The sequence below is a fragment of the Macaca thibetana genome, chromosome 19 (assembly GCF_024542745.1).
Source record: "Macaca thibetana thibetana isolate TM-01 chromosome 19, ASM2454274v1, whole genome shotgun sequence".
Lineage (NCBI taxonomy): Eukaryota > Metazoa > Chordata > Mammalia > Primates > Cercopithecidae > Macaca > Macaca thibetana.
Window position 1 is genome coordinate 46,038,461 of NC_065596.1, and position 25,400 is coordinate 46,063,860.

At 57.9% G+C, this 25,400-nt stretch overlaps 1 protein-coding gene across 1 annotated transcript; it reads left to right on the plus strand.

Annotated features, from left to right (window-relative positions):
- The first annotated feature begins 278 nt into the window (after positions 1–278).
- On the plus strand, positions 279–25,396 carry ARHGEF1 (Rho guanine nucleotide exchange factor 1). Its single transcript, XM_050768416.1, is given in 30 exon segments — positions 279–402; positions 5,820–5,862; positions 5,948–6,034; positions 6,520–6,633; positions 9,786–9,884; positions 10,092–10,134; positions 10,362–10,608; positions 11,033–11,062; positions 11,630–11,729; positions 11,871–11,967; positions 12,046–12,081; positions 13,132–13,269; positions 14,166–14,271; positions 16,082–16,227; positions 19,826–19,972; positions 20,213–20,295; positions 20,469–20,594; positions 20,722–20,836; positions 21,243–21,343; positions 21,647–21,724; positions 21,982–22,057; positions 22,161–22,328; positions 22,891–22,978; positions 23,117–23,203; positions 23,701–23,768; positions 23,880–23,966; positions 24,397–24,560; positions 24,648–24,692; positions 24,694–24,748; positions 25,048–25,396. Coding segments are annotated over 29 exon segments (2,841 nt in total). The 5' UTR covers positions 279–402; positions 5,820–5,838; the 3' UTR covers positions 25,134–25,396.
- The last annotated feature ends 4 nt before the right edge of the window (positions 25,397–25,400 follow it).

Genomic DNA, 25,400 nt, shown 5'->3' on the forward strand with positions numbered 1-25,400 from the left:
GTGTGGGGCGCACGGGGAGCAGGGCTTGCCTCCCAGCACCTCCGGGGAGGTGACCGCAGCCAGGAGATGCGAGCCCCGCGGAGCCCGCGCCCGGCGGACGGACCGATGGACAAAGCCGGGGAGAGCCCGGGCGCGGCCGGGGCGGGGCCGGTGCCCGCGGGGACCCGGGCGCAGCGGGGAAAGGAGGGGCGGGCAAGCGGCGAGAAGGGGAAGGAAGCGGAGGTGCCGGGCGGGCGCGGGGCGCGGGCAGGAAGCGGGGAGGGGCGGCGGGGCGGGGGCCTCCGGAAAAACGCCCCGACTTCCTGCCCCGCCAGAGCCAGGAAGCGGGAGCCGGGACCCAGGGCCCGGGATTGCCGAGCCCAACCTCGGGCGCCCCGCCGGTCACCTCCGCGCGGACACCAGGTACTCGGTCCCCGGCCCCGCCCGGCTTCCTCCCCTCGGCTGCTGGGGGAAGTGGGGAGGAGGAGGGAGGGGCTGGGGCGCTGCCGCCAGCGGAGGGGCCTCCTTCGGACCCCACGGAGCCAGCGGCCGCACCTCCTCGGGCCTCAGTTTTCCCATCTGTTAAAGGGAGCAAAGAGGGGAGAACTCACACTTGACGAGTACCCCGTAGGTGGGGACGAACGGTGCAAGGCCGGGGCCAAGGCCTCCCACCTGCTCAGTGGAGGACAGACGATCACTCCCATTGTACGGGTGGGGAAACCGAGGCCCGGGGAGCCAAACCGACTCGTCCCAGGGAACGCACATCATGAGACAGTGTGGAGTTGGGATTTGAACTCGCACGTGCTTTCCGCAAAGCGCCATCCTCCAACCTCCGCATGCTTTAGGGCCACCTAAAAAAGAAAAACAACAATAACAGCGACGAGGGCCGCTGTGAAGCTGAAAGTTGCAGAGTGCATTTGAAAGAGTTTTAGGAAAGCTCTTTTCTAGGTCATTAATTATACCGTGGGAGACAAGTGTAGGGAGAGAGCTGGAGGCCTTCTCCCATTGTACAGATGGGAAGACTGAGGCCTGCAGAGTAGTCATTACTTTTTGCAGATTACACTGCATGTCACAGGGAAAGATGTGCTGGAACTCAAGACTTTTGCTTTTCCAGTTCCAAAGGAAGGGGGGTGGGGTGGGGGACGGAGGGGATTGATGTACGAGCGTTGGAAATTCAGCGCTAAATTTCCCTAAGTGGGGAGACTAATAGGACGGGGAGCCCCAATCCGCGGTCCGAGTGCTCAGCGCCGGGGTGACTCGGAGATCTCGGATCGAACTCGGGAGGAGTTGCACCCATCTGCACCTCCGGGCGCGGGGCGGGGCCCGGGGAGTGACGGGGGCAGTCGAGATACGGAAACGCCGGCCCTCCAAGACAGGCCAGAGCGGCCGTATCTGGCCTGCGTGGCGCAATGCAGCGCTAGAGCGGCCGGCGGGAGGAGTAGAGTCGTCGGGGCCGGAGCCTGGCAGGAGCCGGGCTAGAGCGGCGGGCAGGAGGAGTGGAGCTGGGCGCAAAGGTGGACTCAGGGCGGCTAGAGCGACGCGGCGGCAGGGGTGGGGAGAGTGCGGAGCCGGCGCGCGGAGGCTTCGGTTCCGGTGGCGGTGGTGGCTTTTCTTTCCACCTGGAGCAGGTGAGGGACGCGGTCCTCAGCGGGCGTCAGACCCTGACTCTGCACGTCCTCCCCGGCATCCCTAGCCGTGCACACTGCCACGTCCCCCGTAGGATTTAGGGCCCGCGTAAGACCGGCCACGTCCATGTAAGATTTGGGGCTCGTGTAGACCAGCCACATTCCGTATAGATTACAAAGTCTTTCAGACCCTCCAGGTTCCTGCCAGCGCCCCATGGATAACTGGTTTCTCATAGACGTGGGGTCCTCATAGATAAGGAGCATCCCCTGGAATCCGGGGCTCTACAGACCATGGGTCTCGGGACCCACCACGCACCCCTATGGAATTCTGAGCCCCTTTTAAGTCTCCGGAGGTTCCACAGACTGGCAGCTGTCCCTGTAGAATCATGATCCTGTATGATCCCTGGATCCTTTAGACCCACTGTGTGTCAAATAGAATCTGGGGAGTTACACATTCCAATGACTCCTTTTAGGTTCTTTAAGGCTCCCAGAAGTTCTTGGAGACCCCGAGTCACCTGCTCAATACCTTATAGACCCTGAGCCTTCCATAGAACTCAAGCACCCATGTAGCCCCCCAACCCAGGGACCTTCTAAACCAGTCCTAACCCCCCAGCGCCCAATGCACGTAGTGCTCCCTCTGCTGGACCCGCCACCCCCCACCCCCAGGCCTTGTCAGTTGCCTGTAGAGATCCATCTATTCTCTGACAGCTTCACCTATAATTCTCCAGCCTTTGTGGGACGCCCCCCAACCCCTCGTCCTAAACAAGCAACACTCTTCGCCTCCATCATCTCCAGCCCCCAGGCCTCTGTGGAGCAGCCGTATCCAACTTGCACTCCTGCCTAGGCCACAGTGACCACATACCGGTGGCTTTTCCAGGCATCCATAAGAAGATGTGATGTGTCTCAGAGCTTTGATTCACATTTTAGTTTGTGAAGGGTAGGGTGGGGGCTCCCCATGCTCTGAAGCAATGCCCTCTGTTTTGTTTTATTTTGTCTTATTTTATTTATTCATTGAGACGAAGTCTCACTTCTGTCACCAGGCTGGAGTGCAGTGGCGCGATCTCAGCTCACCTCCCGGGTTCAAGCGATTCTCCTGCCTCAGCCTCCCGAGTAGCTGGGACTACAGCCTCGCGCCACCATGCCCAGCTAATTTTTGTATTTTTAGTAGAGACAGGGTTTCACTGTGTTGGCCAGGATGGTGTTGATCTCTTGACTTCGTGATCCGCCTGCTTCGGTCTCCCAAAGTGCTGGGATTACAGGCGAGAGCCACCATGCCCGGCCTGTTTTATTTTAAGACAAAGTCTCACTCTGTTGCCCAGGCTGGAGGGCAGTGGCACAATCTTGGCTCTATGCAACGTCTGCCTCCTGGGCTCAAGCGATCCTCTCACCTTAGCCTCCCAAGTAGCTGGGACTACAGGCATGAGCCACCACACCTGGCTATCTTTTGTAGAGACAGGGTTTCACCATATTAGCCAGACTGGTTTCGAACTCCTGAGCTCAAGTGATCCACCTGCCTTGGTCTTCCAAACTGCTGGGATTACAGATGTGAGCTACTGGGCCCACCAAATGCAGTTTATTTTAAATGCATAAACTCTGTAGCCCAATTGCCTAGGTCTGAGTCCTGGTTCTGCTTCATATGAGCTGTGCCTCAGTTTCCTTCTTTGCTAAATGGAGATGAGAATAATAATAATCTCTTGGAGTCACTGAGAGGATTAAATGAGTTATTACCTGTAAACCAGCGATGCCATGCCTGGCACTTACTAAGTGTCTCTTATGTGTCAGCTATCATTTCATTATCATTGTGATAAGGAATAAGGAGGCCGGGCCCGGTGGCTCAAGCCTGTAATCCCAGCACTTTGGGAGGCCGAGACGGGCGGATTACGAGGTCAGGAGATTGAAACCATCCTGGCTGACACGGTGAAACCCCGTCTCTACTAAAAAAAAAAAAAATACAAAAAACTAGCCAGGCGAGGTGGCGGGCGTCTGTAGTCCCAGCTACTCGGGAGGCTGAGGCAGGAGAATGGCGTAAACCTGGGAGGCGGAGCTTGCAGTGAGCTGAGATCCAGCCACCACTGCACTCCAGCCTGGGGGACAGAGCGAGACTCCGTCTCAAAAAAAAAAAAAGAAAGGAATAAGGAGATAAGAACTTGGCAAGCACACAGTTCCAGACCTGGCACCGAGCACTTGCAGAGATAATGAGCATCCCCTCCTTTGCCTTTTGTTTTGTTTTGTTTTGTTTTTGAGAACAAGTCTTGCTCTGTCACCCAGGCTGGAGTGCAGTGGCGCATGGTCTCTGCTCACTGCAAGCTCCGCCTCCCGGGTTCACGCCATTCTCCTGCCTCAGCCTCCCAAGTAGCTGGGACTACAGGCACCCGCCACCATGCCCAGCTAATTTTTTGTATTTTTTTTAGTAGAGACGGGGTTTCACCATGTTACCCAGGATGGTTTCGATCTCCTGACCTCGTGATCCGCCCACCTCAGCCTCCCAAAGTGCTGGGATTACAGGCGTGAGCCACCGCGCCCAGCCTCCTTTGCCTTTTTTAAATCTCCCTGCCTCAGTTGAGCATTTCTGCCTGTGAGTGGGATGAGCATGCACCCTCCACGTCCGTGGTCATGTTTCATAGTGAGACAGGGTCTCACTGTGTTGCCCAGGCTGGTCTCGAACTCCTGAGCTCAAGCGATCTTCCCACCTTGGCCTCCCAAAGTTCTGGGGTTACAGGCATGAACCACCTCGCCTGGCCAGTTTGCAAATTTATTAAAGTGAATGTTTAGCAGTGCTTGAATCTTGAATTGCCCGAGCTTAGATATTGGACAAATACTCTTTATGGGAAAGAGTAAAAATGATGCCTTCCCCAGGTGGACCCTCAAGGTGGCATTTGGACACTCCAGAAAGCATCATTGTTTAATCATCAAAATCCTGGTTACCATTTACTGGGGAGCTAGGGAGGAGGCCCATAAAGCAGGAGAAGGGCGGGTCTCTGCCAGCTAGGGTTATAAATAGCTTTGGGCTGTGGGGAGCCCCCCCCACTGGTCCACCCCACCCCTCTTTCCACAGCTCCTTCCCGCCTGACACGGGCTCCGTGGCATTAGTCAGACTAATTAAGGACACAGAAGATGTCGGTGGAAAGACTCAGAGAGAAGTGGAGACTCAAGGAGAGACAAAGATGGGAAAGACAGCAAGAAATGGGGGAGGAAAAGGGATGGAGAGAGATGAGAGACATCTCTTGAGACCGTGACTCAGAGAGGTGTGGGGATGGTGGCTGCAGAAACCAGATGCGGGAGGACAGAGGCACAGAGACGGGGACAGGACAGACAGAGCTACAGAAGCAGGAAGGGGGTGTCACCTCTGAGAAGGACAGATGGAAGGAGGGGAGGCAGGGACGGTGGGGAAAATGAGACAGTTCTGGAGGAAGGCAAGGAGAAAAATCAGGAAACAGGGTGAAGAGAGACCAAGACATGAGACAGATTCGAGGGACAGACAGCCAAGGAGAGCCGGCTGCAGACAGACCAAGGTGCACGTAGGGTGGAGGAGACAGACGCACCTTGGAGATGGGCTGTCTGAGGTCCCATCACTTATTTTCCAGGACTGGAAGCGATGAGGTCCCTGGGGGAAAGAAGAACTGGGTTTGGGGACTCCTGGTCCCTGAGGGAGGAGAGTTCTGAGTTTTGTTTTCTTATGTGGAGAGTTGGGGGTTGGGGGTTTGTCATTGTGACTTCCTGTCACAGGAAGTGGGGCTGGTGGGTTCCAAGCAACATCCTGCCCCAGGCCTGTCACAGACCAGAGGAGACCCCTGCACCCCACTTCTCTCCCGCCTCTCCTCTAACGCTCCCATCCCAGCTTGCCTCTAGGCTGTGCTCTCAGGAATTAGCCCCCAGGCCTCTGATCCCTCCAACCTGGGAGTCCAGTCCCCCAGCCCCCTCTTCCATGAGAGCGTTAGGGACTCCAGATTGCAGGCTCTCAGACTCAGCCTTCCCATGGACCCAGGCTCCTGAGCCTCCAATGCCTGCCCCCGCAAGGCTCCCGTCCTTGGGCTCCCGCCCCCTGGCGGGTCTCTGAAGGGCTCTTTGTGGCCACACAGAGGCCCCATTGAGCTGCGGAGGCCGGGATGGGGGAGGCTGTTTACTCACCTTCACACCTGGGCCAGGAATCTGTGAGTAACCACCCTGGGCCGCCTCCTCCCACCCTCCTAACCGCAGCCCCTCCTCTTCCCCCAGCCCTGCAGAGCCCAGGGAGATGGAAGACGTTGCCCGAGGGGCGGTGAGTGGACAGAGCAAGGGGTGAGGGGACTCTGGGGCTGTGGGTGGGGAGTTCTGTGGACTGAAGCCGCCCTCCCCTTCCACAGGCCTCCCCAGGCCCCTCCCGGCCTGGCCTGGTTCCCGTCAGCATCATCGGGGCAGAGGATGAGGATTTTGAGAACGAGCTGGAGACGGTGAGTGGGAGATAGGGTGGAAAAGCTCTGTCCCAGGCTCAGCATCCCGCCCCGGGTCCCCTCCCACCTGTAGATGTGTCTTCTCGGCCTCTTCCCACGGTCTGTCCCATCCTCTCATCTCTGTGGTACCTCCCTCCTCACCTCGCCGACCCCATACTCGGAGCCCACACAGCAGCATGGACGCCCACCCTTCTTACTCTTAACCCCATTTCTTATCATTGCTCTCTCCTCTCCCAGCAGGGACCCCAATTTCTTCTCTCCTAATTTCTGTCCTCATCATCCACCATTATAATATTAAGTCTCATCCATTCTCCCTGACCACCTGCCCTTGCTGTCATCATTATTTCATGGACACTGTCACCACTCCCCACTTCCCAGGAGCTAACCCTGACTTGGATCCCTTGTGAAGTATCAGGAATGGGTAGGGTCAACCCCAAGGCCCCTCCTCTTCTCCCCATTGTACTCACCCCTGCCTGAACCCCCAGAACTCAGAAGAGCAAAACAGCCAGTTCCAGAGCCTGGAGCAGGTGAAGCGGCGCCCAGCCCACCTCATGGCCCTCCTGCAGCACGTGGCCCTGCAGTTTGAGCCAGGACCCCTGGTGAGGGCAGGGCTGGGTGGGCACAGGGAGGGGTGGGGCTGGGACAGGCACAGCTTTTGGCGAATTAAACCAGTGAGCTAGTGCTGGGAGGGTCTGGAAAAGCAGATCTAGAAAACAGAGTGCCAAATCTAGAAAGAGAGAATGCCTTAGACAAGAGCCAGAAAGCACGCCACGTGACCTCAACAGGCTTACAGGTGCCCAGGGTAGATCTCAGTGCGCAGCGGGCAGGGTACACATGGCAGGACCCCGCAGAGCCACAGAGAGTCCAGCAGCCTGGCAGAAACCACATCCCGTCCCACTTTGTGCCTGTGGCAGCGCTCCCCATCAGCCTGTGGCAGCGCCCTTCCGTGGACTCTGGGGTACCGAATCCTTCTCTCCAAAGCCTTCTCGGCAGATGCCAGCACGCAGTCATTCAGGGTTGGTGCTTGAGAGAAGGCTGTTAGCCATCCCAGGTGTAGGGGGCACAGCGGGCCCTGATCCAGAAACAAGAAAACTACCACACACAGCTCACAAAGGAGACCACAAAATTGTGGATCCAGAAGCCTCCGTATGAGGCAGAAGATACCTGGGAGGTGTGGATGGACAACCGTGCCATCCAGAAACACCTGCAGAGTCTAGAAAAACCAGCAGGTGATTTAGAAAGGGAGAGGCCACAGTGCTGGCTGGCAGTGGATCTGTAGACAAGGGTCTCGTCCCAAGAAAACCCGGTCCAGCCCAGCACAGCATAGGAGTTGGGGACAGCCAGGGCACTGCACCATGTGGACATGCGTAGTAGACCCCTCCAGAAAACGAGAAAATCGATAGAGTGGGGAGAAGCGCCCAAGGCATGCGGAAAGAAGAATACGTCAGCTGCAAGACCAGAGGCTGGTCATCCTGACACCAAAGCATCAGATATGCAGAAATTTAGGAAATTGCAGTCTTTCCGCCGTCTGCATTCTCTTTCCAGAAGAGTGGCTCCCCGCACAACCACATGCATGGAGACTCTGGCCCTCTGAGCAAGGGGGTCCCCCATTCAAGCCTTGGGGTTTCTAGACCACCAGATCATGGACATCAGCCCAGGGATCGTGCTGACTACTATGTTCTTTTACAGATGTGGAAACTGAGGCCTAGAGAGGGTCAGGGACTAGCCTGAGGTGACCCCAGCAGCCTCTGAGCATTTTGAGGTTTATCCTCACACAGCTCCCTCACCTCATCAGCTTGTGGGGAGCCGATCGGAGATAGCTATGGTCCCCTGGGCAGCTTCCTGTTGGCCTCTCTTAGAATTTTGCTATATTTGGGGAGTGTGGAGAGTGGATATAGATTTGTTAAAACTGTTTAAAGTGGAGAAGGAGGACCAGGCCTGGTGGTTCATGACTGTAGTCCCAATGCTTTGGGAGGCTGAGGCAGGAGGATGGCTTGAGCCCGGGAGGTCGAGGTTACAGTGACTGCACCACTGCACTCCAGCCTGGGCGACAGAGTGAGACCCTGTCTTGAAATAAATAAATAAAAGGTGGGGCCGGGCACGGTGGCTCATGCCTGTAATCCCAGAACTTTGGGAGGCCGAGGAGGGTAGATCACTTGAGATCAGGAGTTCGAGACCAGCCTGGCCAACATGGTAAAACCCTGTCTCTACTAAAAATATGAAAATGGGGCAGGCATAGTGGCTCACGCCTATAATCCCAGCACTTTGGGAGGCCGAGGCAGGTGGATCACCTGATGTCAGGAGTTCAAAACCAGCCTCATGGTGAAATCCCATCTGTACTAAAATACAAAAATTAGCCGGGCACAGTGGTACACGCCTGTAATGCCAGCTACTCGGGAGGCTGAGGCAGGAGAATCACTTGATCTTGGGAGATGGAGGTTGCAATGAGCCAAGATTGCACCACTGCACTCCAGCCTAGGCGAAAAAAAAAAAAAAATTAGCCAGACATGGTGGTAGGCACCTGTAATCCAAGCTACTCCAGAGGCTGAGGCAGGAGAATTGCTTGAACCCAGGAGGAGGTTGCAGTGAGCCAAGATCGCACCACTGCACTCCAGCCTGGGTGACACAGCCAGACTCCATCTCAAAAAAGAAAAAGGAGAAAAAGTCCCACTCCCATTGGAGTGAGTCCATTTCCCAGATGAGAGCGCCCAGGAGCCAGGGCAGGCTGGAGTCCCCACTGTCACCCAGCACAGGGGCTGGCACTCAGGAAATGCGTGACGAATGACACAGTGAGCCCCGCTTGTCCACCTGTTCTTTACAAGCCCTCAGTAGGCACAGGGCACCATCTGGGACACAGATGGATCAACCTACAACACCCCTCAACACACACAAACCCTTGAGCTGCTCAGTCTTTCTAGGCAGCAGAGTGTAGTGGAGACAGGCTGCCTGGATTCGAATCCTAACTTTGCCACTTAGTAGCTGTGTGATTTTGGGTTTTATTTATTTATTTATTTTTGAAACAGTCTCGCTCTGTCACCCAGGCTGGAGTGCAGTGGTACAATCTCCACTCACTGCAACCTCCATCTCCTGGGTTCAAGCAGTTCTCCCTGCCTCAGCCTCCCAAGCAGCTGGGATTACAGGTGCCCACCACCACACGTGGCTAATTTTTTAATTGTTTTATTTTACTAAAAATAAAAAAGACAGGGTTTTGCCATGTTGGCCAGGCTGGTCACAAATTCCTGACCTCATGTGAGCCACCTGCCTCGGCCTCCCAAAGTGCTGGGATTGCAGGTGTGAGCCACCATGCCCGGCCTAGCTGTGTCACTAAGCTTGAATAAACTTGTCGAGCTCCGTTTTCTCATCTGTAAAATGGGGATACTCACGGTCCCTACACTTGAACATGTTAATGCACGTAGAGGGTGTAGAGCAGCGTCTGGTATACAGTAAGCCCTCAGTATAGACAGTAGTAGTAGGTATCATTATTGCCAGGAGGAGACCATGATGAAGAACCACAAAGGACCACAGCACAGAATGGAAAATTAGAGAATGTGAATGGCGGCCCCAGGGAGCCTGCAGGGGAACCCAGGGCCTGGTGTTAGGGGTGGAGGTCAGGGAGTTTTTCCCGGAGGAGGTGGCAGTTGAGTCCCTTAACCATGGGGTGGTCAGGAGGCAGGGAAGGCCCTCTTCAAAGGGAGACTGTGGTTTGAGGCAGGGTGGGGGAGCGGAGAGTCACACTGTGTGTCTCCCCTAGCTTTGCTGTCTGCATGCCGACATGCTGGGCTCACTGGGCCCCAAGGAGGCCAAGAAGGCCTTCCTGGACTTCTATCACAGCTTCCTGGAGAAGACAGCGGTGAGAGATCTTCAAGCTGCCCCAACCCCGCAATCCCTGTTTGGGCCTGCAGAGTCACCATGAGGTCCCCAACCTCTGCCCTGAGGGCAGCTGCTGACCCAGGCCTTCCCCAGCACCCTCACTTATGTCAGGGTTCCTGGCAGTCCTCCCGGCCTGCATCTCAGCACACCAAGTCCTCCTCTTCACCCCATTCTCTCTCTTGAGCAGGTTCTGCGGGTGCCGGTCCCTCCCAATGTCGCCTTTGAACTTGGTAAGGAGAAGGATGGGATGGGGGAGAGGTGTCTAGCAGGGACTACACCTCCCAGGAGGCCAAGGGGAGGGAGGCCGCACTCCCATGCTCTGCTCGGACAGCCGAGATTCATTCATTCCTTACTGGCAGCGGCCTCAGGAAGAGTGGCTGTTGGAGCCAAAGGTGGGTGGGGGCCGTGGTCCAAGCCACCAGGAAGTGGACCCTAGCCCCCACGTGTGTCCCTGCAGACCGCACTCGGGCTGACCTCATCTCTGAGGATGTCCAGCGGCGGTTCGTGCAGGAGGTGGTGCAAAGCCAGCAGACAGCCGTGGGCCGGCAGCTGGAGGACTTCCGCTCCAAGCGGCTCATGGGCATGACGCCCTGGGAGCAGGAGCTGGCCCAGCTGGAGGCTTGGGTTGGGCGAGACCGAGCCAGCTACGAGGCCCGGGAGCGGCACGTGGCAGAGCGACTGCTCATGCACCTGGAGGAGATGCAGTGAGTGGGCCAGCCCTGGTGGGAGCGTTGCCCCTCCCTAGCGCCGGGGCACCCCTGCTACCTCTGGCATGTTCCATCCCGTTTGCGGGTTCCCTCTTCAGCGTCAGGGTTCATTTCTTGGCACTGGGGCTCTTCCTCTGCCCTGGCGTTTTAACTCACCTTGGACCTGAGTCTTCCCTTTCCAACTTTGGGGTTCCCTTGTCATTTCTGGGTCTTGTCCATGATCTGGCACTTGGATCCCGTCCTCCTGGATGAGAGACCTCCCTCCCTCTTGTGACGGTCCTTCCCGATCCCTTCCGCAGTGTCCCCTCTCTGTCTCTCTTCCCCCTGCCTATCCCAGGACAGCAACCCTGAGATGTGTCCTGGGTGGACGGGGACCCCAGACCTAGCAAATATGTCACAAACATCTCTCTTCCTCCTACAGACATACCATCTCTACCGATGAAGAAAAGAGGTGAGGGGGGCAGGGAGGGCGGCAGGGAGAGGTGTGCAGCCTCCTGGGTTTGAAGGAGGAGGGGGCTGGGGGTCTGGATTCCTGGGTCTATGGGAGGAGAGGGCTGGGGACTTGGACTTCTGGGTCTGAGGGAGGAGGGCCTGGGGCCTGGACTCCTGGGTCTGAGGGAGGAGGAAGAGGCTGGAGCCCTGGACTCCTGGGTCCGAGGGAGGAGGAGGCTGGGGGCCTGGACTCCTGGGTCTGAGGGAGGAGGAGGCTGGGGGCCTGGACTCCTGGGTCTGAGGGAGGAGGAGGCTGGGGGCCTGGACTCCTGGGTCTGAGGAAGGAGGAGGCTGGGGACCTGGACACCTGGGTCCTGGGTATTGGGTAACAGCCCTTGCCCCCGTCCTTTTGAACCCTCTCATCTCTCCTCAGAGTCTCACGGGAAGTAGTTGTGGAGTCAGGATGGGAAGGCCGGGCCTCTGCCTCTAGTGGCTCTGTGTGTGTGTGTGTGTGTGTGTGTGTGTGTGTGTGTGTGTGTGTGTGTGTCTTTGTGTGTGTTGAGCCCTCACTGTCTCCTCCCTACAGTGCTGCCGTGGTCAACGCCATTGGCGTGTACATGCGCCACCTTGGGGTGCGGACCAAGAGTGGGGACAAGAAGTCAGGGAGGAACTTCTTCCGGAAAAAGGTGCTTCCCTCAGTGCCCTGTCCTGACCCTTTCCTCTCCAGAGACCCCCTGGGAGCCCCATGACTCTGGACACCTGGCGTCAAATTCTGCTTGGTTGTCTCAGAGATGCTCAGCCTGGTCTTCCTCCCTGCCGTCTTGCAGGTGATGGGGAACCGGCGGTCGGACGAGCCTGCCAAGACCAAGAAGGGGCTGAGCAGCATCCTGGATGCCGCCCGCTGGAACCGGGGAGAGCCCCAGGGTAAAGCGGCTCTGGCCTCTGCCCTCCCCTGTCTTCCCCAGTTCTTCCCACTCACTGTCTCACTCTCTCTCATTTCAATTCCAGATTTTCGACACCTCAAAGCAGAGGTTGATGGTAATGGACCTGTAGCCAGAGCATCCATCCCTGGGGCCTGTGGGGGAGGGGGCTGGGGCCTGGATTCCTGGGTCTGAGGGAGGAGGAGCTGGGCCTGGACCCTGGCTCTGAGGGAGGAGGGGCTGGGGGAGTTCCTGGGTCTGAGGGAGGAAAGGCTGGTCCTGAACCCCTGGGTCTGAGGGAAGAGGGACTGGGCCTGCACTTGGCTGGGGGAGTTCCTGGGTCTGAGGAAGGAGGGGCTGGGGGCTCAGACTCCTGGTTCTGAGGGAGGAAGGGCTGGGGGCCTGGACCCCTGAGTCTGAGGGAAGAGGGGCTGGGGGAGCTCCTGGGTCTGAGGGAGGGAGGCCTGGGGCCTGGACCCCTGGGTCTGAGGGAGGAGGATTGGGCCTGGACCCCTGGGTCTGAGGGAGGAGGGGCTGGGGGCTGGGACTCTTGGGTCTGAGGGAGGAAGGGCTGGGCCTAGACCCCTGGGTGTGAGGGAGGAGGGGCTGGGCCTGAACCCCTGGGTCTGAGGGAAGAGGGGCTGGGGCCTGGACCCCTGGTTCTGAGGGAGGAGGGGCTGGGAGAGTTCCTAGGTCTGAGGGAGAAAGGCCTGGGGCCTGGACCTCTGGGTCTGAGGGAGGAGGGGCTGGGGGCCTGGACTCCTGGGTCTGAGGGCAGAGGGTATGGGGGACTCCTGGGTCTGAGGGAGGAGGAGGGGCTGGGGGCCTGGACTCCTGGGTCTGAGGGCAGAGGGTATGGGGGACTCCTGGGTCTGAGGGAGGAGGGGCTGGGGGCCTGGACTCCTGGGTCTGAGGGCAGAGGGTATGGGGGACTCCTGGGTCTGAGGGAGGAGGGGCTGGGGGCCTGGACTCCTGGGTCTGAGGGCAGAGGGTATGGGGGACTCCTGGGTCTGAGGGAGGAGGGGATGGGGGCTCCTGGGTCTGAGGCAGGAGGGCCTCCTAGTCATGGTGGGGAAGGGCCTGAGCACAGCCTCTTGCATCCCCCGGTTGTTGTAGATTTGAGTTACTGTTCTCTCATCTCCCTCTTTCTCCCTCACTATCTCCCCAGCTGAGAAGCCAGGTACTACAGACCGGAAGGGAGGCCTGGGGATGCCCTCTCGGGACCGGAATGTTGGGGCTCCTGGGCAGGACACCCCTGGAGTCTCTCTGCACCCTCTGTCCCTGGACAGCCCAGACCGGGAACCAGGTGAGAGTTTCCTGGGCCAGGGCTCTGTGAGGCCCAGGGATCCAGGGCGGGGGTGCTGCCTGCCCCCTTGGCACCCCCAGATGGAAGCCACTCCTCAGCAACACCTCCCCTTTGCTCTTAGCATCCGCTCCTCCCTGCTCCTGGTCACCACTGTCATTCGTAACTTTCCCCTTCCCTCAGTTTGCCCTTTCCACGACTTTCCTCCCAGGCTCTGACCTCTCTGCTGGTGCCGTGTCTCCCACCCCCTTGGACTACGTTTTCCATCAGCCCTTCATTTTCCAGAACCTTCCCTGCGTACATGACCAATCTACCCTCTGAGCTGCATTGCTAGCCCCCTAGGTGGGAAGCCCACCAGCCCCATGAGCTTCATCCCTCACCGTCCTTACACCTCTGTGGCCTCAGGCCCTTGGATCTCTGCATGGCCAGGCCCAGGCTCACACACCGGCTCTGCTGACTCCTCGTGTTTATTTAGTGTTTTGGATATGACTCCCGTTTATTAGCCTCCGTTTCCTTGTCTCTAAAGGAGTATGAGAGGGTGGGGAGGATGAATGGACATGGAGGCAGCACAGAACTCAGGCCCTCCTGACCTCAGGGGGCTGCAGTCTGGTTGGGTGGGAGAGATGTTTGTGACTTACATGCTAGGCCTGGGGTCCCCATCCCCCCAGGACACACAGGGGCACCCACTTCTGTTGCATCTTCACGCCCCTGCCCCTAGTGGCCCACGGTCGTGTTCTCAGAGGTCTTAACATCTTTCTGTCCCATGCTGAAGTCCATTGCAGCCTCGTGGTGTCTGCCAGGCACTGGGTAGCTTTAGCCCCCACATTTCCAGGCCCCCAGAGTGTGGGTCTCCGGGCCTCAGAGGCCTTCCAGCCAGCCCTGCTCCCTCCACCCCACAGGTGCCGACGCCCCCCTGGAGCTGGGGGACTTATCCCCGCAGGGCCCAATGAGCCTGGAGCCCCCGGCGCCCCCAGAGAGTACCGATGAGGGGGCCGAAACCGAGAGGTGCCCAGGCTGGGGTGCAGGGGTGGGGGCCGTGGCTTACTGGGCACTGGTGGGTGGGTGCAGGGTCGCCGCTGCCATCTGCGCCTGCCTGTCCCAGCCTCTCGCTCCGCCTGCTCCTCTGCTGCTCTCTGGGTCTCGCCATTCCTCTCCCTTCTTCTTTCCTTTTCTCATCTCCCTCCTGCTTCCTCATTGCCCCCCTTTCCTTTATCCTTACTTTTTCCTCTCCTCCTTCCTCTCCTTCCTTTTTTCACTGATCTTTCTCCTCCTCCCTTCCTCTCCACCTCTCCTTCCATCTCCTTTATTTCCCCCCTCCTTTCTCACCTGGGTTTTCTTTCCCCACTTTCCATCCCCCTCCGATCTCCCTGCCACTTTCCATTTTTTCAGCCCTTCTTCCCCTTCTCTTTCAAGCCCCCCCACCCCACCCCGCCTCGCTCCTGCCTCCTGGTACCCGTCCCTCAACCCCCCACCCCTCTGCTCTGTGCCCCGGGGGCCCTGTCCCCCTTACAGCTGGGGGGCAGGCTCTGCCCCCTGCCCGTCCTTGTGCCGCTGCTTTGGGGACCCTTTGGTGGGTGTGGGGAGGTGGGTCGGGTGCCATCTGGGCCCACCTCTGACCCTGTGCCCCTCTCTCCCCAGAAGGTGGAAGAGGTGGGTGCCTGGGCCCTGGGTGGGGGAAGGGCTAGCCCCTCCCCCATTTCTCCCAGCCCCTCCCCTCTCCCCATGGCCACTCCCTCCCCTTCACTCCCTGTGAGGGGTGGGTGGGGACATCACCCTCCCAGTTGAAGAGCTAAGTATGGAAATCCTCCCCACCCCATAAACGCCCCTCTGTTGCCATCCCTCTGCCTCAGGGAAGGGAGGGGGTCAGTCCTACTCTCCATCCTGGGTTCCCCATCCCTTCCCCTATCAAATTTCAGTATCCCCCCACCGACACCCCCCACTACCCCAGTGCCCCTAAAATCCCACCACTCCTCTGACTCTCTCCTCTCTCTTCTGTTGCATGTTTGATCCCTGTCCTGGTCACCCCTGCTCCCATCCTGGTCTCTCCCCGTCTCTGTCCCTGTCCTGGTCTCTCCCCGTCTCTGTCCCTGTCCTGGTCTCTCCTTGTCTCTCCCTGTCCTGGTCTCTCCCTGTCTCTGTCCCTGTCTTCTTCTCTCCCCAATCTCTGTCCCTGTCCTGGCCTCTCCCCATCTCTGTCCCTACCCTGGTCTCTCCCCGTCTCTGTCCCTGTCCTGGTTTCTCTTCGTCTCTGTCCTTGTCTTGGTCTCTCCTTGTCTCTGTACCCGGCCTCTGCCTGACTCTATCCTTGGCCTCGGGGTCCAGGCTATCAGGGCGTCTGGGGCGCTCAGAGAGCCTGCGGGTGAGTGACCGCCGCCGGCCTTCCCGGGGCAGCCTCGGGGCTAAGGGCCGGGGTGGGGGCCGCTCCCGGAGCGACGTGGACATGGACCCCAGTTCCGCCACGGCAGTGCTTGGCCCTGCCCGACGAGCCACGTATGTCAACCCTCTCCCTTCCCCCATCCACTAAGGCAGCCTGGAGAATCAGGGAGGGATTGTTATCAGAGTCACAGGAATGGGCGTTGGAGGCTGAGGTCATTGAGGCCAACTGTGGTCACAGACCTTGGAGGAGGAGGGGTAGAATGCTTCTAGAGATCTGGGGACTGTAGTGTAGTCAGATCTAGAGACCTGGTCTGCTGCACGGGCCACCCTGGGGGCATCGAATGCCAAGGCCACTGACCGGGGTTGAATGCTCTAAGAGGTTGAAGGCTGCTTCCTGGGATGGCCCAAGCTGGGGCCCTAACAAGGCCTCCGTCCACAGCCCTGAGCCTGGAGATGAGGGGGAGCCGGGGCGGTCAGGACTGGAGCTTGAACCAGAAGAGCCTCCTGGCTGGCGGGAACTTGTCCCACCAGACACCCTGCATAGCCTGCCCAAGAGCCAGGTGAAGCGGCAGGAGGTCATCAGCGGTGAGTACCGCCCCGGTCTGCCCCACTGTGACCAAGGACACAGTCCAGCTCTGGCCAAGGCAGGTGCAGAGACATGTTCATCTTGGTGTTATTTACCATAGGCAGCACTTGAAGGCAGCTTCAAATTCCCTCTTGTTCCAAGTTCAGATTGTTCCAACAGAGACCACTTCGATGGAATGTGAATGCCACTGTGGAAGGGACGTTTCCAAAAATTTCGAGTAGTGCAAGACAGTGCTGATGTTAAGAACACTGCATTTCTGGTGCAAGCCTTTATTTGCTTACTTGCAAAATGTGGGTACTAATAGTTCCTACCTCAGATATTGTCATGAAGATGAGACAATTTGTGTGAAATGTTTAGCATAGTGCTGGGCACAGAGGAAGAGCATTTTTTTTTTTTTCATTTTTATTTGGGCAGGGTCTCAGTTGGTCTCCAGGCTGGAGTGCAGTGGTGCAGTCACAGCTCACTGCAGCCTTACCCTCCCAGGCTCAACTGATTCTCCCACCTCAGCCTCCCGAGCAGCTGAGACCACAGGCATGTACCACCATGCCTGGCTAATTTTTGTACTCTTTGTATTCTAATTTTGTATTCTTTGTAGAGATGGGGTTTCGCCATGTTGGCCAGGCTGGTCTCGAACTCTTGGGCTCAAGTGATCCTCCTACCTCAGCCTCCCAAAGGCTTGGCATTACAAGTATGAGCCAGCAGGCCCAGTCAAGGAAGAGCATTTTAATGAGATAGTTGTTATTTGTTTGATCTTAATTGCTTAGGGGAGAAAAGATCCCCACGGGGGAAAGTTTAGGAGAATGATCAGTATATTCACAGTGCTTGCTTCTGCATGGAGAGATGATGAGTGTATCATTTTTGTCTTTTTCCTTTTTTCCTGTGCTAATTGTGCGGTGGCTGGGGAGGCTGGTGGCAAAAAGAGAAAGCTTTTTTTTTTTTTGAGACAGAGTTTTGCTCTTGTTGCCCATGCTGGAGTGCAATGGCACAATCTCAGCTCACCGCAACCTCCACCTCCCAGGTTCAAGTGATTCTCCTGCCTCAGCCTCCTGAGTAGCTGGGATTACAGGCATGCGCCACCATGCCCGGCTAATTTTGTATTTTTAGTAGAGACGGGGTTTCTCCATGTTGGTCAGGCTGGTCTCGAACTCCCGACCTCAGGTGATCTGCCCGCCTCAGCCTCCCAAAGTGCTGGGATTACTGCCCGGCCCAAGAGAAAGCTTTTGGACTTGATTGAAAGCTTATTTACAGATTACTTCCTAGTAAAAAAGGTACTTACTCAAAAATTTTAGGGGAGTGGTTGAGTACTTTTTGAGTCACAGATCCTTCTAAGGACATGATAAAAATTAAAAAAAAAACCACATGAGCCATGTGCTATCCATTAGGACTTTCCGGAAGATGGAAATGTGCTGTATTTGTGCTGCTCACCATGGGGACCACCGGCCACCTGTGGCTGGTGAGCACTCGAAATGCACTAGGCCGGGCACAGTGGCTCACGCCTGTAATCCCAGCACTTTGGGAAGTCGTGGGCAGATCACTTGAGGTCAGGAGTTCAAAACCAGCCTGGCCAACATGGTGAAACCCCATGTCTACTAAACATACAAAAATTAGTCAAGCGGGCCGGGTGCGGTGGCTCAAGCCTGTAATCCCAGCACTTTGGGAGGCCGAGACGGGTGGATCACAAGGTCAGGAGATCGAGACCATCCTGGCTAACACGGTGAAACCTCGTCTCTACTAAAAAAATACAAAAAACTAGCCGGGCGAGGTGGTGGGCGCCTGTAGTCCCAGCTACTCGGGAGGCTGAGGCAGGAGAATGGCGTGAACCTGGGAGGCGGAGCTTGCAGTGAGCTGAGATCCGGCCACTGCGCTCCAGCCTGGGCAACAGAGCAAGACTCCGTCTCAAAAAAAAAAAAAAAATTAATCAAGCGTAGTGGCACATGCCTCTAATCCCAGATACTCGGGAGGGTAAGGCAGGAGAATTGCTTGAACCCAGGAAGCAGGAGGCGGAGGTTGCAGTGAGCCCAGATCACTCCACCACACTCCAATCTGGGTGACAGAGCAAGACTCTGTCTCAAAAAAAAAAAGCAAAAAAAGCACTAAAAATTTCGTTTCAATTAACGAAAATGTAAAGAGTTGTACGTGGCTGGTGACTATCATGTCGGACAGGATAGCAGTTTCTCTCCCCAGAAAGAATATGCGTAACATACAAAATTGTGCACTTAGACTCAGGGGATTTCTAGGACCCCTGAAACTCACACATACGCCCTCTGCGGGGGTCCCTGGATCTGAGGCTGTCAACCACTGTATAATGTGGCTTGATGGTTAGACACTAAACACAGCTGCAAGCTTGCTGGTGGGTGGGATGACCAGCTTGTCCCCATTTGCTAAGGATATTCCCAGTTTTATTACTGAAAGCCCACGCAGGCAAACGGGGACCATTGGTCGTTCTGGCTGGCTGGCACAGCAAAAAGGGAAAGGCAAGACGGTGGGTTGAGGACTCCTCAGTGGCCTTTTTTTTTTTTTTGAGACGGAGTCTCGCTCTGTCGCCAGGTTGGAGTGCAGTGGCGCGATCTCGGCACACTGCAACCTCTGCCTCCCAGGTTCAAGCGATTGTCCTGCCTCAGCCTCCTGAGTAGCTGGGACTACAGGCGCCTGCCACCACGCCCGGCTAATTTTTGCATTTTTAGTAGAGATGGGGTTTCACCATGTTGGCCAGGATGGTCTCGATCTCTTGATCTCGTGATCTGACCGCCTCGGCCTCCCAAAGTGCTAGAATTATAGGCATGAGCCACCGCACCTGGCTCCTCAATGGCTTTTAAGAGGGCAAATGACTCCACCAAGAGAAGTTTTTTTTATTTGTTTGTTTTCTTTTGTTTTTTTGAGATGGAGTCTCGCTCTGTCACCAGGCTGGAGTGCAGTGGCATGATCTTGGGTCACTGCAACCTCCACCTCCCGGGTTCAAGTGATTCTCCTGCCTCAGCCTCCCAAGTTGCTGGGACTACAGGAGCCTGCCCCCACACCCAGCTAATTTTTGTGTTTTTTCAGTAGAGACGGGTTTTCACCATATTGGCCAGGCTGGTCTCGAACTCCTGACCTTGTGATCCACCCTCCTCAGCCTCCCAAAATGCTGGGATTATAGGCGTGAGCCACTGTGCCCAGCCGTTTTGTTTTGAGACAGGGTCTCGCTCTGTTGCCCAGGCTGGAGTGCAGTAATGCCATTATAGCTCACTGCAGCCTCAACCTCCTGGGCTCAAGGGATCTTCCCATTTGAGCCTCCCAAGTAGCTGGGACCACAGGCACACACCACCACACTCGGGCTTTTTTTTTTTTTTTTTTTTTTTAATTTTTGGTAGAAACAGGGTTTCACCATGTTGCCCAGGCTGATCTTGGACTCCTGGGTTCAAGCAGTCCTCCTGCCTTGGCCTCCCAAAGTGCTGGGATTACAAGTGTGAACCACCGTGGCTAGCCAGAGAGAGTTTTTTCCCACCAACCTAGGAAGCGTTCCTCCCTGCTCTGCCTCATTCCTCTAGCCTGCCCCTGAGGTCATGCCCCCTAGTCTGCACCCTCCCCAACGTGCTTCCTGCTTTGGTGGCCCTGCAGAGCTGCTGGTGACAGAAGCGGCCCACGTGCGCATGCTGCGGGTGCTGCACGACCTCTTCTTCCAGCCCATGGCGGACGGCCTCTTCTTCTCCCTGGAGGAGCTGCAGAACATCTTCCCCAGCCTGGACGAGCTCATCGAGGTGCATTGTGAGTGCAGGGCCAGGGTCCCTCTGTGTACCCCACTGCCCCACGGGCAGCTCTGTTCTAGCCCTGGGTTCAACCTGCTCGGGAACCCCAGGGTTCACATGAGGTGGGGGCAGATACGCCATCCGGCCCTGAAGAGCAGACACAGATACACCTGCAGCCCTATTCCCACCATGCCGCAGCAGGCCACGCACAGCATATTCCACGCCCTGATGGAGGATCCCTTTCCTCCTGCCCCCACAGCCCTGTTCCTCGATCGCCTGATGAAGCGGAGGCAGGAGAGTGGCTACCTCATCGAGGAGATTGGAGACGTGCTGCTGGCCCGGGTGAGATGCCCAGCCCTCCCCCTCCCAGCTAGACACTTGGAATCCAAGCCCGGAGCGGGTCCTGAGCCCACCCTAATCGAGTCCCAGGGTCTGGGCTTCCAGCGTGTCGTACTTTAGGCCCTGTTCTTGCCCATCCCCACTGAGACACCTGCCTGGCCTGAATCTTACTGTAGTTTGATGGTGCTGAGGGCTCCTGGTTCCAGAAAATCTCCTCCCGCTTCTGCAGCCGCCAGTCGTTTGCCTTAGAGCAGCTCAAAGCCAAGCAACGCAAGGAGCCTCGGTTCTGTGCCTTCGTGCAGGTGAGGCGGGGTCTGGACTCCAGCTTCCTGGGGAGGAGGGGCCTGGAAACCCAGACTCCTAGGTGCCTGCGCCCTGGGGTGAGCCCGAAGCCTGGGCCATCACAGCGCCAGCACCAGTTTCCTGCAGGAAGCTGAGAGCCGCCCACGGTGCCGCCGTCTGCAGCTGAAGGACATGATTCCCACGGAGATGCAGCGGCTGACCAAGTACCCCCTGCTTCTGCAGAGCATCGGGCAGAACACAGGTACCGCAGGCCCGCCTCTCTGGGCCTCGGCTCTCCTTTTTTTTTTTTAATTTTTTTTCTCACTCATTTTCATCAGTGATACCATCACGGCTCACTGCAGCCTCGACCTCCCAGGCTCTAGCCATCCTCCCACCTCAGCTTCCCGAGTAACTGGGACCCCAGGGGCACACCACCGTGCCTGGCTAATTTTTTTTATTTTTTTGTAGTGACAGGGTCTCGCCATGTTGCCCAGGCTGGCTTTGAACTCCTGGTCTCAAGCGATCCTCCTGCCTCAGCCTCCCAAAGTGCTTGGATTACAGGCATGAGCCACCATGCCCAGCCAGCTGTCCTTTGTCTAACCTTGGCTGCTGAATCTGGAGCCTCCAGGGCAGGGGTTCACCAGAGCTGCTCTCTCCCTTGCCTGCAGAAGAGCCCACGGAACGGGAGAAAGTAGAGCTGGCAGCTGAGTGCTGCCGGGAAATTCTGCACCACGTCAACCAAGCCGTGCGTGACATGGAGGACCTGCTGGTGAGCCTGGGCTGACCCCACACCTGGGACAGTGTGGGTGGTATGAGAGCAGGGCGTGGACCCTACCTCAGCCTGTCCAGAAGTCACACCCTACCCCTTGGCTTGTCTCCCTCAAGGGTCACTGTGTGTCTGGGGGTTGGCTTGGCCCTCAGCACCTCCCTCTGAGGGTCATTGGAGGTCAGGCCCGACCCTCAGCTTGCTCCCATCAGAAGTTGGTCTTGGCTCTCGCCTTACCAATGTAGGTCACTGCGGGTCAGCCCCAGCACTTAGCTTGTCCCCATAACGCTCCCGTCTCTGCCCCAGAGGCTCAAGGACTATCAGCGGCGCCTGGACTTGTCCCACCTTCGGCAGAGCAGCGACCCCATGCTAAGCGAGTTCAAGGTGTGACGTTACCCTCCTGCCTCCCCTGCCCCGCTACTCTACTTGGCCCAGGCGATTCTGTGATACAGTCCCCAGCCTGTCCTCCCCATCCCATACTATACGCAGGGATTGAGAGCTTTGGCCCCCACCTCATGCCAATCCCATGATCCCCAGCCTGTGGTCATCCCTGGTCACTGCCCTGCCCTTCCCTTCCCTTCCCCACCAACCCCAATCACCCCCCGCCAACCTGCACGAACCATCACCCCCTCCTGCCTCAGAACCTGGACATCACCAAGAAGAAATTGGTCCACGAGGGCCCACTGACGTGGCGGGTGACAAAGGACAAGGCTGTGGGTGAGTGCCAGGGCAGCCACCTAGTGCAGGGTGTGGGGGCAGTGAGCCAAGGGCGGGGACGGGGTTGCATGGGGGCGCTGTGTGAGCACTGCTCGCCCCGTAGAGGTGCATGTGCTGCTGCTGGATGACCTGCTGCTGCTGCTCCAGCGCCAGGATGAGCGGCTGCTGCTCAAGTCCCATAGCCGGACGCTGACGCCCACGCCCGACGGCAAGACCATGCTGCGGCCTGTGCTGCGGCTCACCTCTGCCATGACCCGCGAGGTGGCCACCGGTGAGCACAGCCACTGTATGGCCCAGGGCAAAGGGTGTCTCTTTTGGGCAGAGCTGCCTGTGGAGTGGGGAGCAGAACCCTCTACAGAGCCAGGGAGTCAGCATTCTGGCAAAGAGGTTGGGAAGTGGGTGGAGGTGGGCAGGACGGGGCTAGGCCTAGTAGGTTTTATAAGTGAGGTAGGAGCTGCTGCAGGTGTTTGCACAGAGGCGTGTCTTGTATAAATGAGAAGAAAGGCCAGGAGCCCAGTGAGGGGGAATTTGTAAACACACAGTTGGGAAGTTGCACCAGGGCCACAAACACTGGGAGAAGCTGGAGGGTGGGAGTGGCTGGCAGGGTTTTGTTAGGTAGGCCAGGGGACTTGCCTGGTTCCCTAAGGAGGTGTGAGGGGGGAGCTCAGGAGGACACATCAGGCCCTGGATATTAGTGGACAGTGAGTTGTGAGTTGAGTCATGGGAGCCCTGAGAGCAGCGCTACTGTGAGTGACTTCCCCAGCTTGTGCTCACGAAGGGGCATGCACTGGGGGGACCTGGGCTCTGAGTCCCATCTCCCCCTCTCTCTGCAGATCACAAAGCCTTCTACGTCCTTTTTACCTGGGACCAGGAGGCCCAGATATACGAGCTGGTGGCACAGACTGTGTCGGAGCGGAAGAAGTGAGGGGGGTTCTGAGTTCTGAGTGTGGGTTGAGGAGGCCCAAGCCTCTGGGTTCCCGGGTACAGGAGGGCTGTGGGGAGGCCCCGGCATAGGGTCTGGGGTCTCTGACTGCCCAGGGGTTTGGCCTTTCTCCCCAGCTGGTGTGCCCTCATCACCGAGACTGCCGGATCCCTGAAAGTCCCTGCCCCTGCCTCTCGCCCTAAGCCCCGGCCCAGCCCGAGCAGGTGAGGGGGGCCATGGAGAGAGCTGGAGGTTCAGGGAGGGGGGCCGGAAGGCAGGGCTGGCTTCCCTCCACAGCTCCAGAATGCAAACCCCAGTCCTGTTGAGTGTGCATGTGTGTGAGCGTGCACATGTGTGAATGCATGTGTGTACATACATGTGTGCCTGTACGCAAGCATGTGACTGTGCGTGCATGTGTAGTATATGTATGCATGCATGTGTGTGTGTACGTGTGTGCATGTATGGTGTGTGTGCGTGTGAGCATGTGCATGCATGTGTGTGCGTGTGTGTGTGCCGACCCCACCACTGCCCCGTCTGTCTCCTGTCTCCAGGCCTCTGTGTCTTCCATTGTCTGGGCCTCTCTGTCTCCCTGTCTCCCGGCCTCGACCTCTGTCTCTCTCTCCGGACCTCCCTGCCTCCCCACCTCCAGCTCTCTGTCTCCCTGCCCCCGTGGCCCCCCAGGGCCAGGAGTGTGGGGTCACCCAGCACTTCCTCCCCTCAGCACCCGAGAACCCCTCCTCAGCAGCTCTGAGAACGGCAATGGTGGCCGAGAGACGTCTCCGGCTGATGGTGAGACCAGAGGGATGCTGGGTGAGGGGCCAGGTTGGGGCTCACGGGTGAAGAGGGGCATCCACAGGAGGCCCGGCAGGATCTGAGCGCCCTCCCTGTTCCCCCACCCAGCCCGGACCGAGAGAATCCTCAGTGACCTCCTGCCCTTCTGCAGACCAGGCCCCGAGGGCCAGCTCGCTGCCACGGCCCTTCGGAAAGGTAGCCCAGCCCTGCCCCTCCAGGGTGGCCAGCGGCCCAAACAGTGCCTCTGTTCCAACTAGAACAAGGCTCTCCCTGTCAAAAATTTCCTTACGCCCAGCTGCCAGAAAACAAATGCTCCAAACCCACCCGGCCTGCACCACTGTCCTGGGTGCCCATGTCCTTCTTCTGCAGCCGCCATCCCTTCCTTGACTCTATATTCACCCTCTCCCTGATCATATCTCTGTCTTCAGTGCCTTCCTGCCCTGTCCCAACCCTAAACCCAGCCTCACTTCTTCACCTCCCTTTGGATCCCCCAACCCCATCCGCTCAGCCTTGCCTGGGACCCACCCTCACCTCCAGCCCCTACACATGCCATTCGGAATCCCCCATCCCAGATCCCATCCTGGCCCCCTGGTCTCCTGACTCCGCCCCCCTTGCCCCTGGCCAGTGCTGTCCCTGAAGCAGCTTCTGTTTCCGGCGGAGGAAGACAATGGGGCGGGGCCTCCTCGAGATGGGGATGGGGTCCCAGGGGGCGGCCCCCTGAGCCCAGCACGGACCCAGGAAATCCAGGAGAATCTGCTCAGCTTGGAGGAGACCATGAAGCAGCTGGAGGTGGGGCGGGGCAGGGCGGACCAGGAGTGCCCTGAATGGGCCGGGGAAGGAGGGGGCCCCCCTCATCCATGACCCCCATGCCACCAGGAGCTGGAGGAGGAATTTTGCCGCCTGCGACCCCTCCTGTCTCAGCTTGGGGGGAACTCTGTCTCCCAGCCTGGCTGCACTTGAGGTCCCTGTCCAGGAAGGTGAGTGGGGGATCTGGGGGCCAGGGCACTGTCCTGAAAGGAGGGTCCCCCTCCAGAGCTCGCATCCCTACAGCCCCTTCTGTCCATCTCCCTCTTTGTCTTTTCTGAATCTCCCCACTCCACCTCGTGTTTCTCATCTCTGTGTCTCTCTTTCTGATAATCTCTGTTTGTCTCTGTGCCTGCCTGCCTCTCCCCACCTCCCCTTCTCTGTCCGCTCTCCCTGTCTTGTCTGTGTGTCTGTCTCTCCCTGTCTCTCTCTCCATCTCTCCCCATCTCCCGTCTTCTCCTACATCCCCCAGGCCTTTTGCAAGAAGGAGAGGAATGGGGGAGAGGACGTGAGGGACCACCCCCACCCACACAGCTGCCGCAGCATCTCACACCCTGAGGGCCTGAGGAGAGGGAGCTGTGGGCCACGCCTGGGAGGGGCCCAGCTGGGGTCACTGGCCCTGCATGAGCCTCGGCCATCTCTCCCTCCTGCCCTCTGCTTGGGGGACTCAGGGCTTCATTCCGGAGGGCACCACGGTGACCCGGGCCATCTCAGTATTGCCTGTGGGGGCCACCCCTCCACTCCCCACCCCCAAGTGCCTTCGCTCTGTTTTTATACCCTGAATTGGAGGTTTATTTTTTAATATATATTATCTAAGAAGAGATC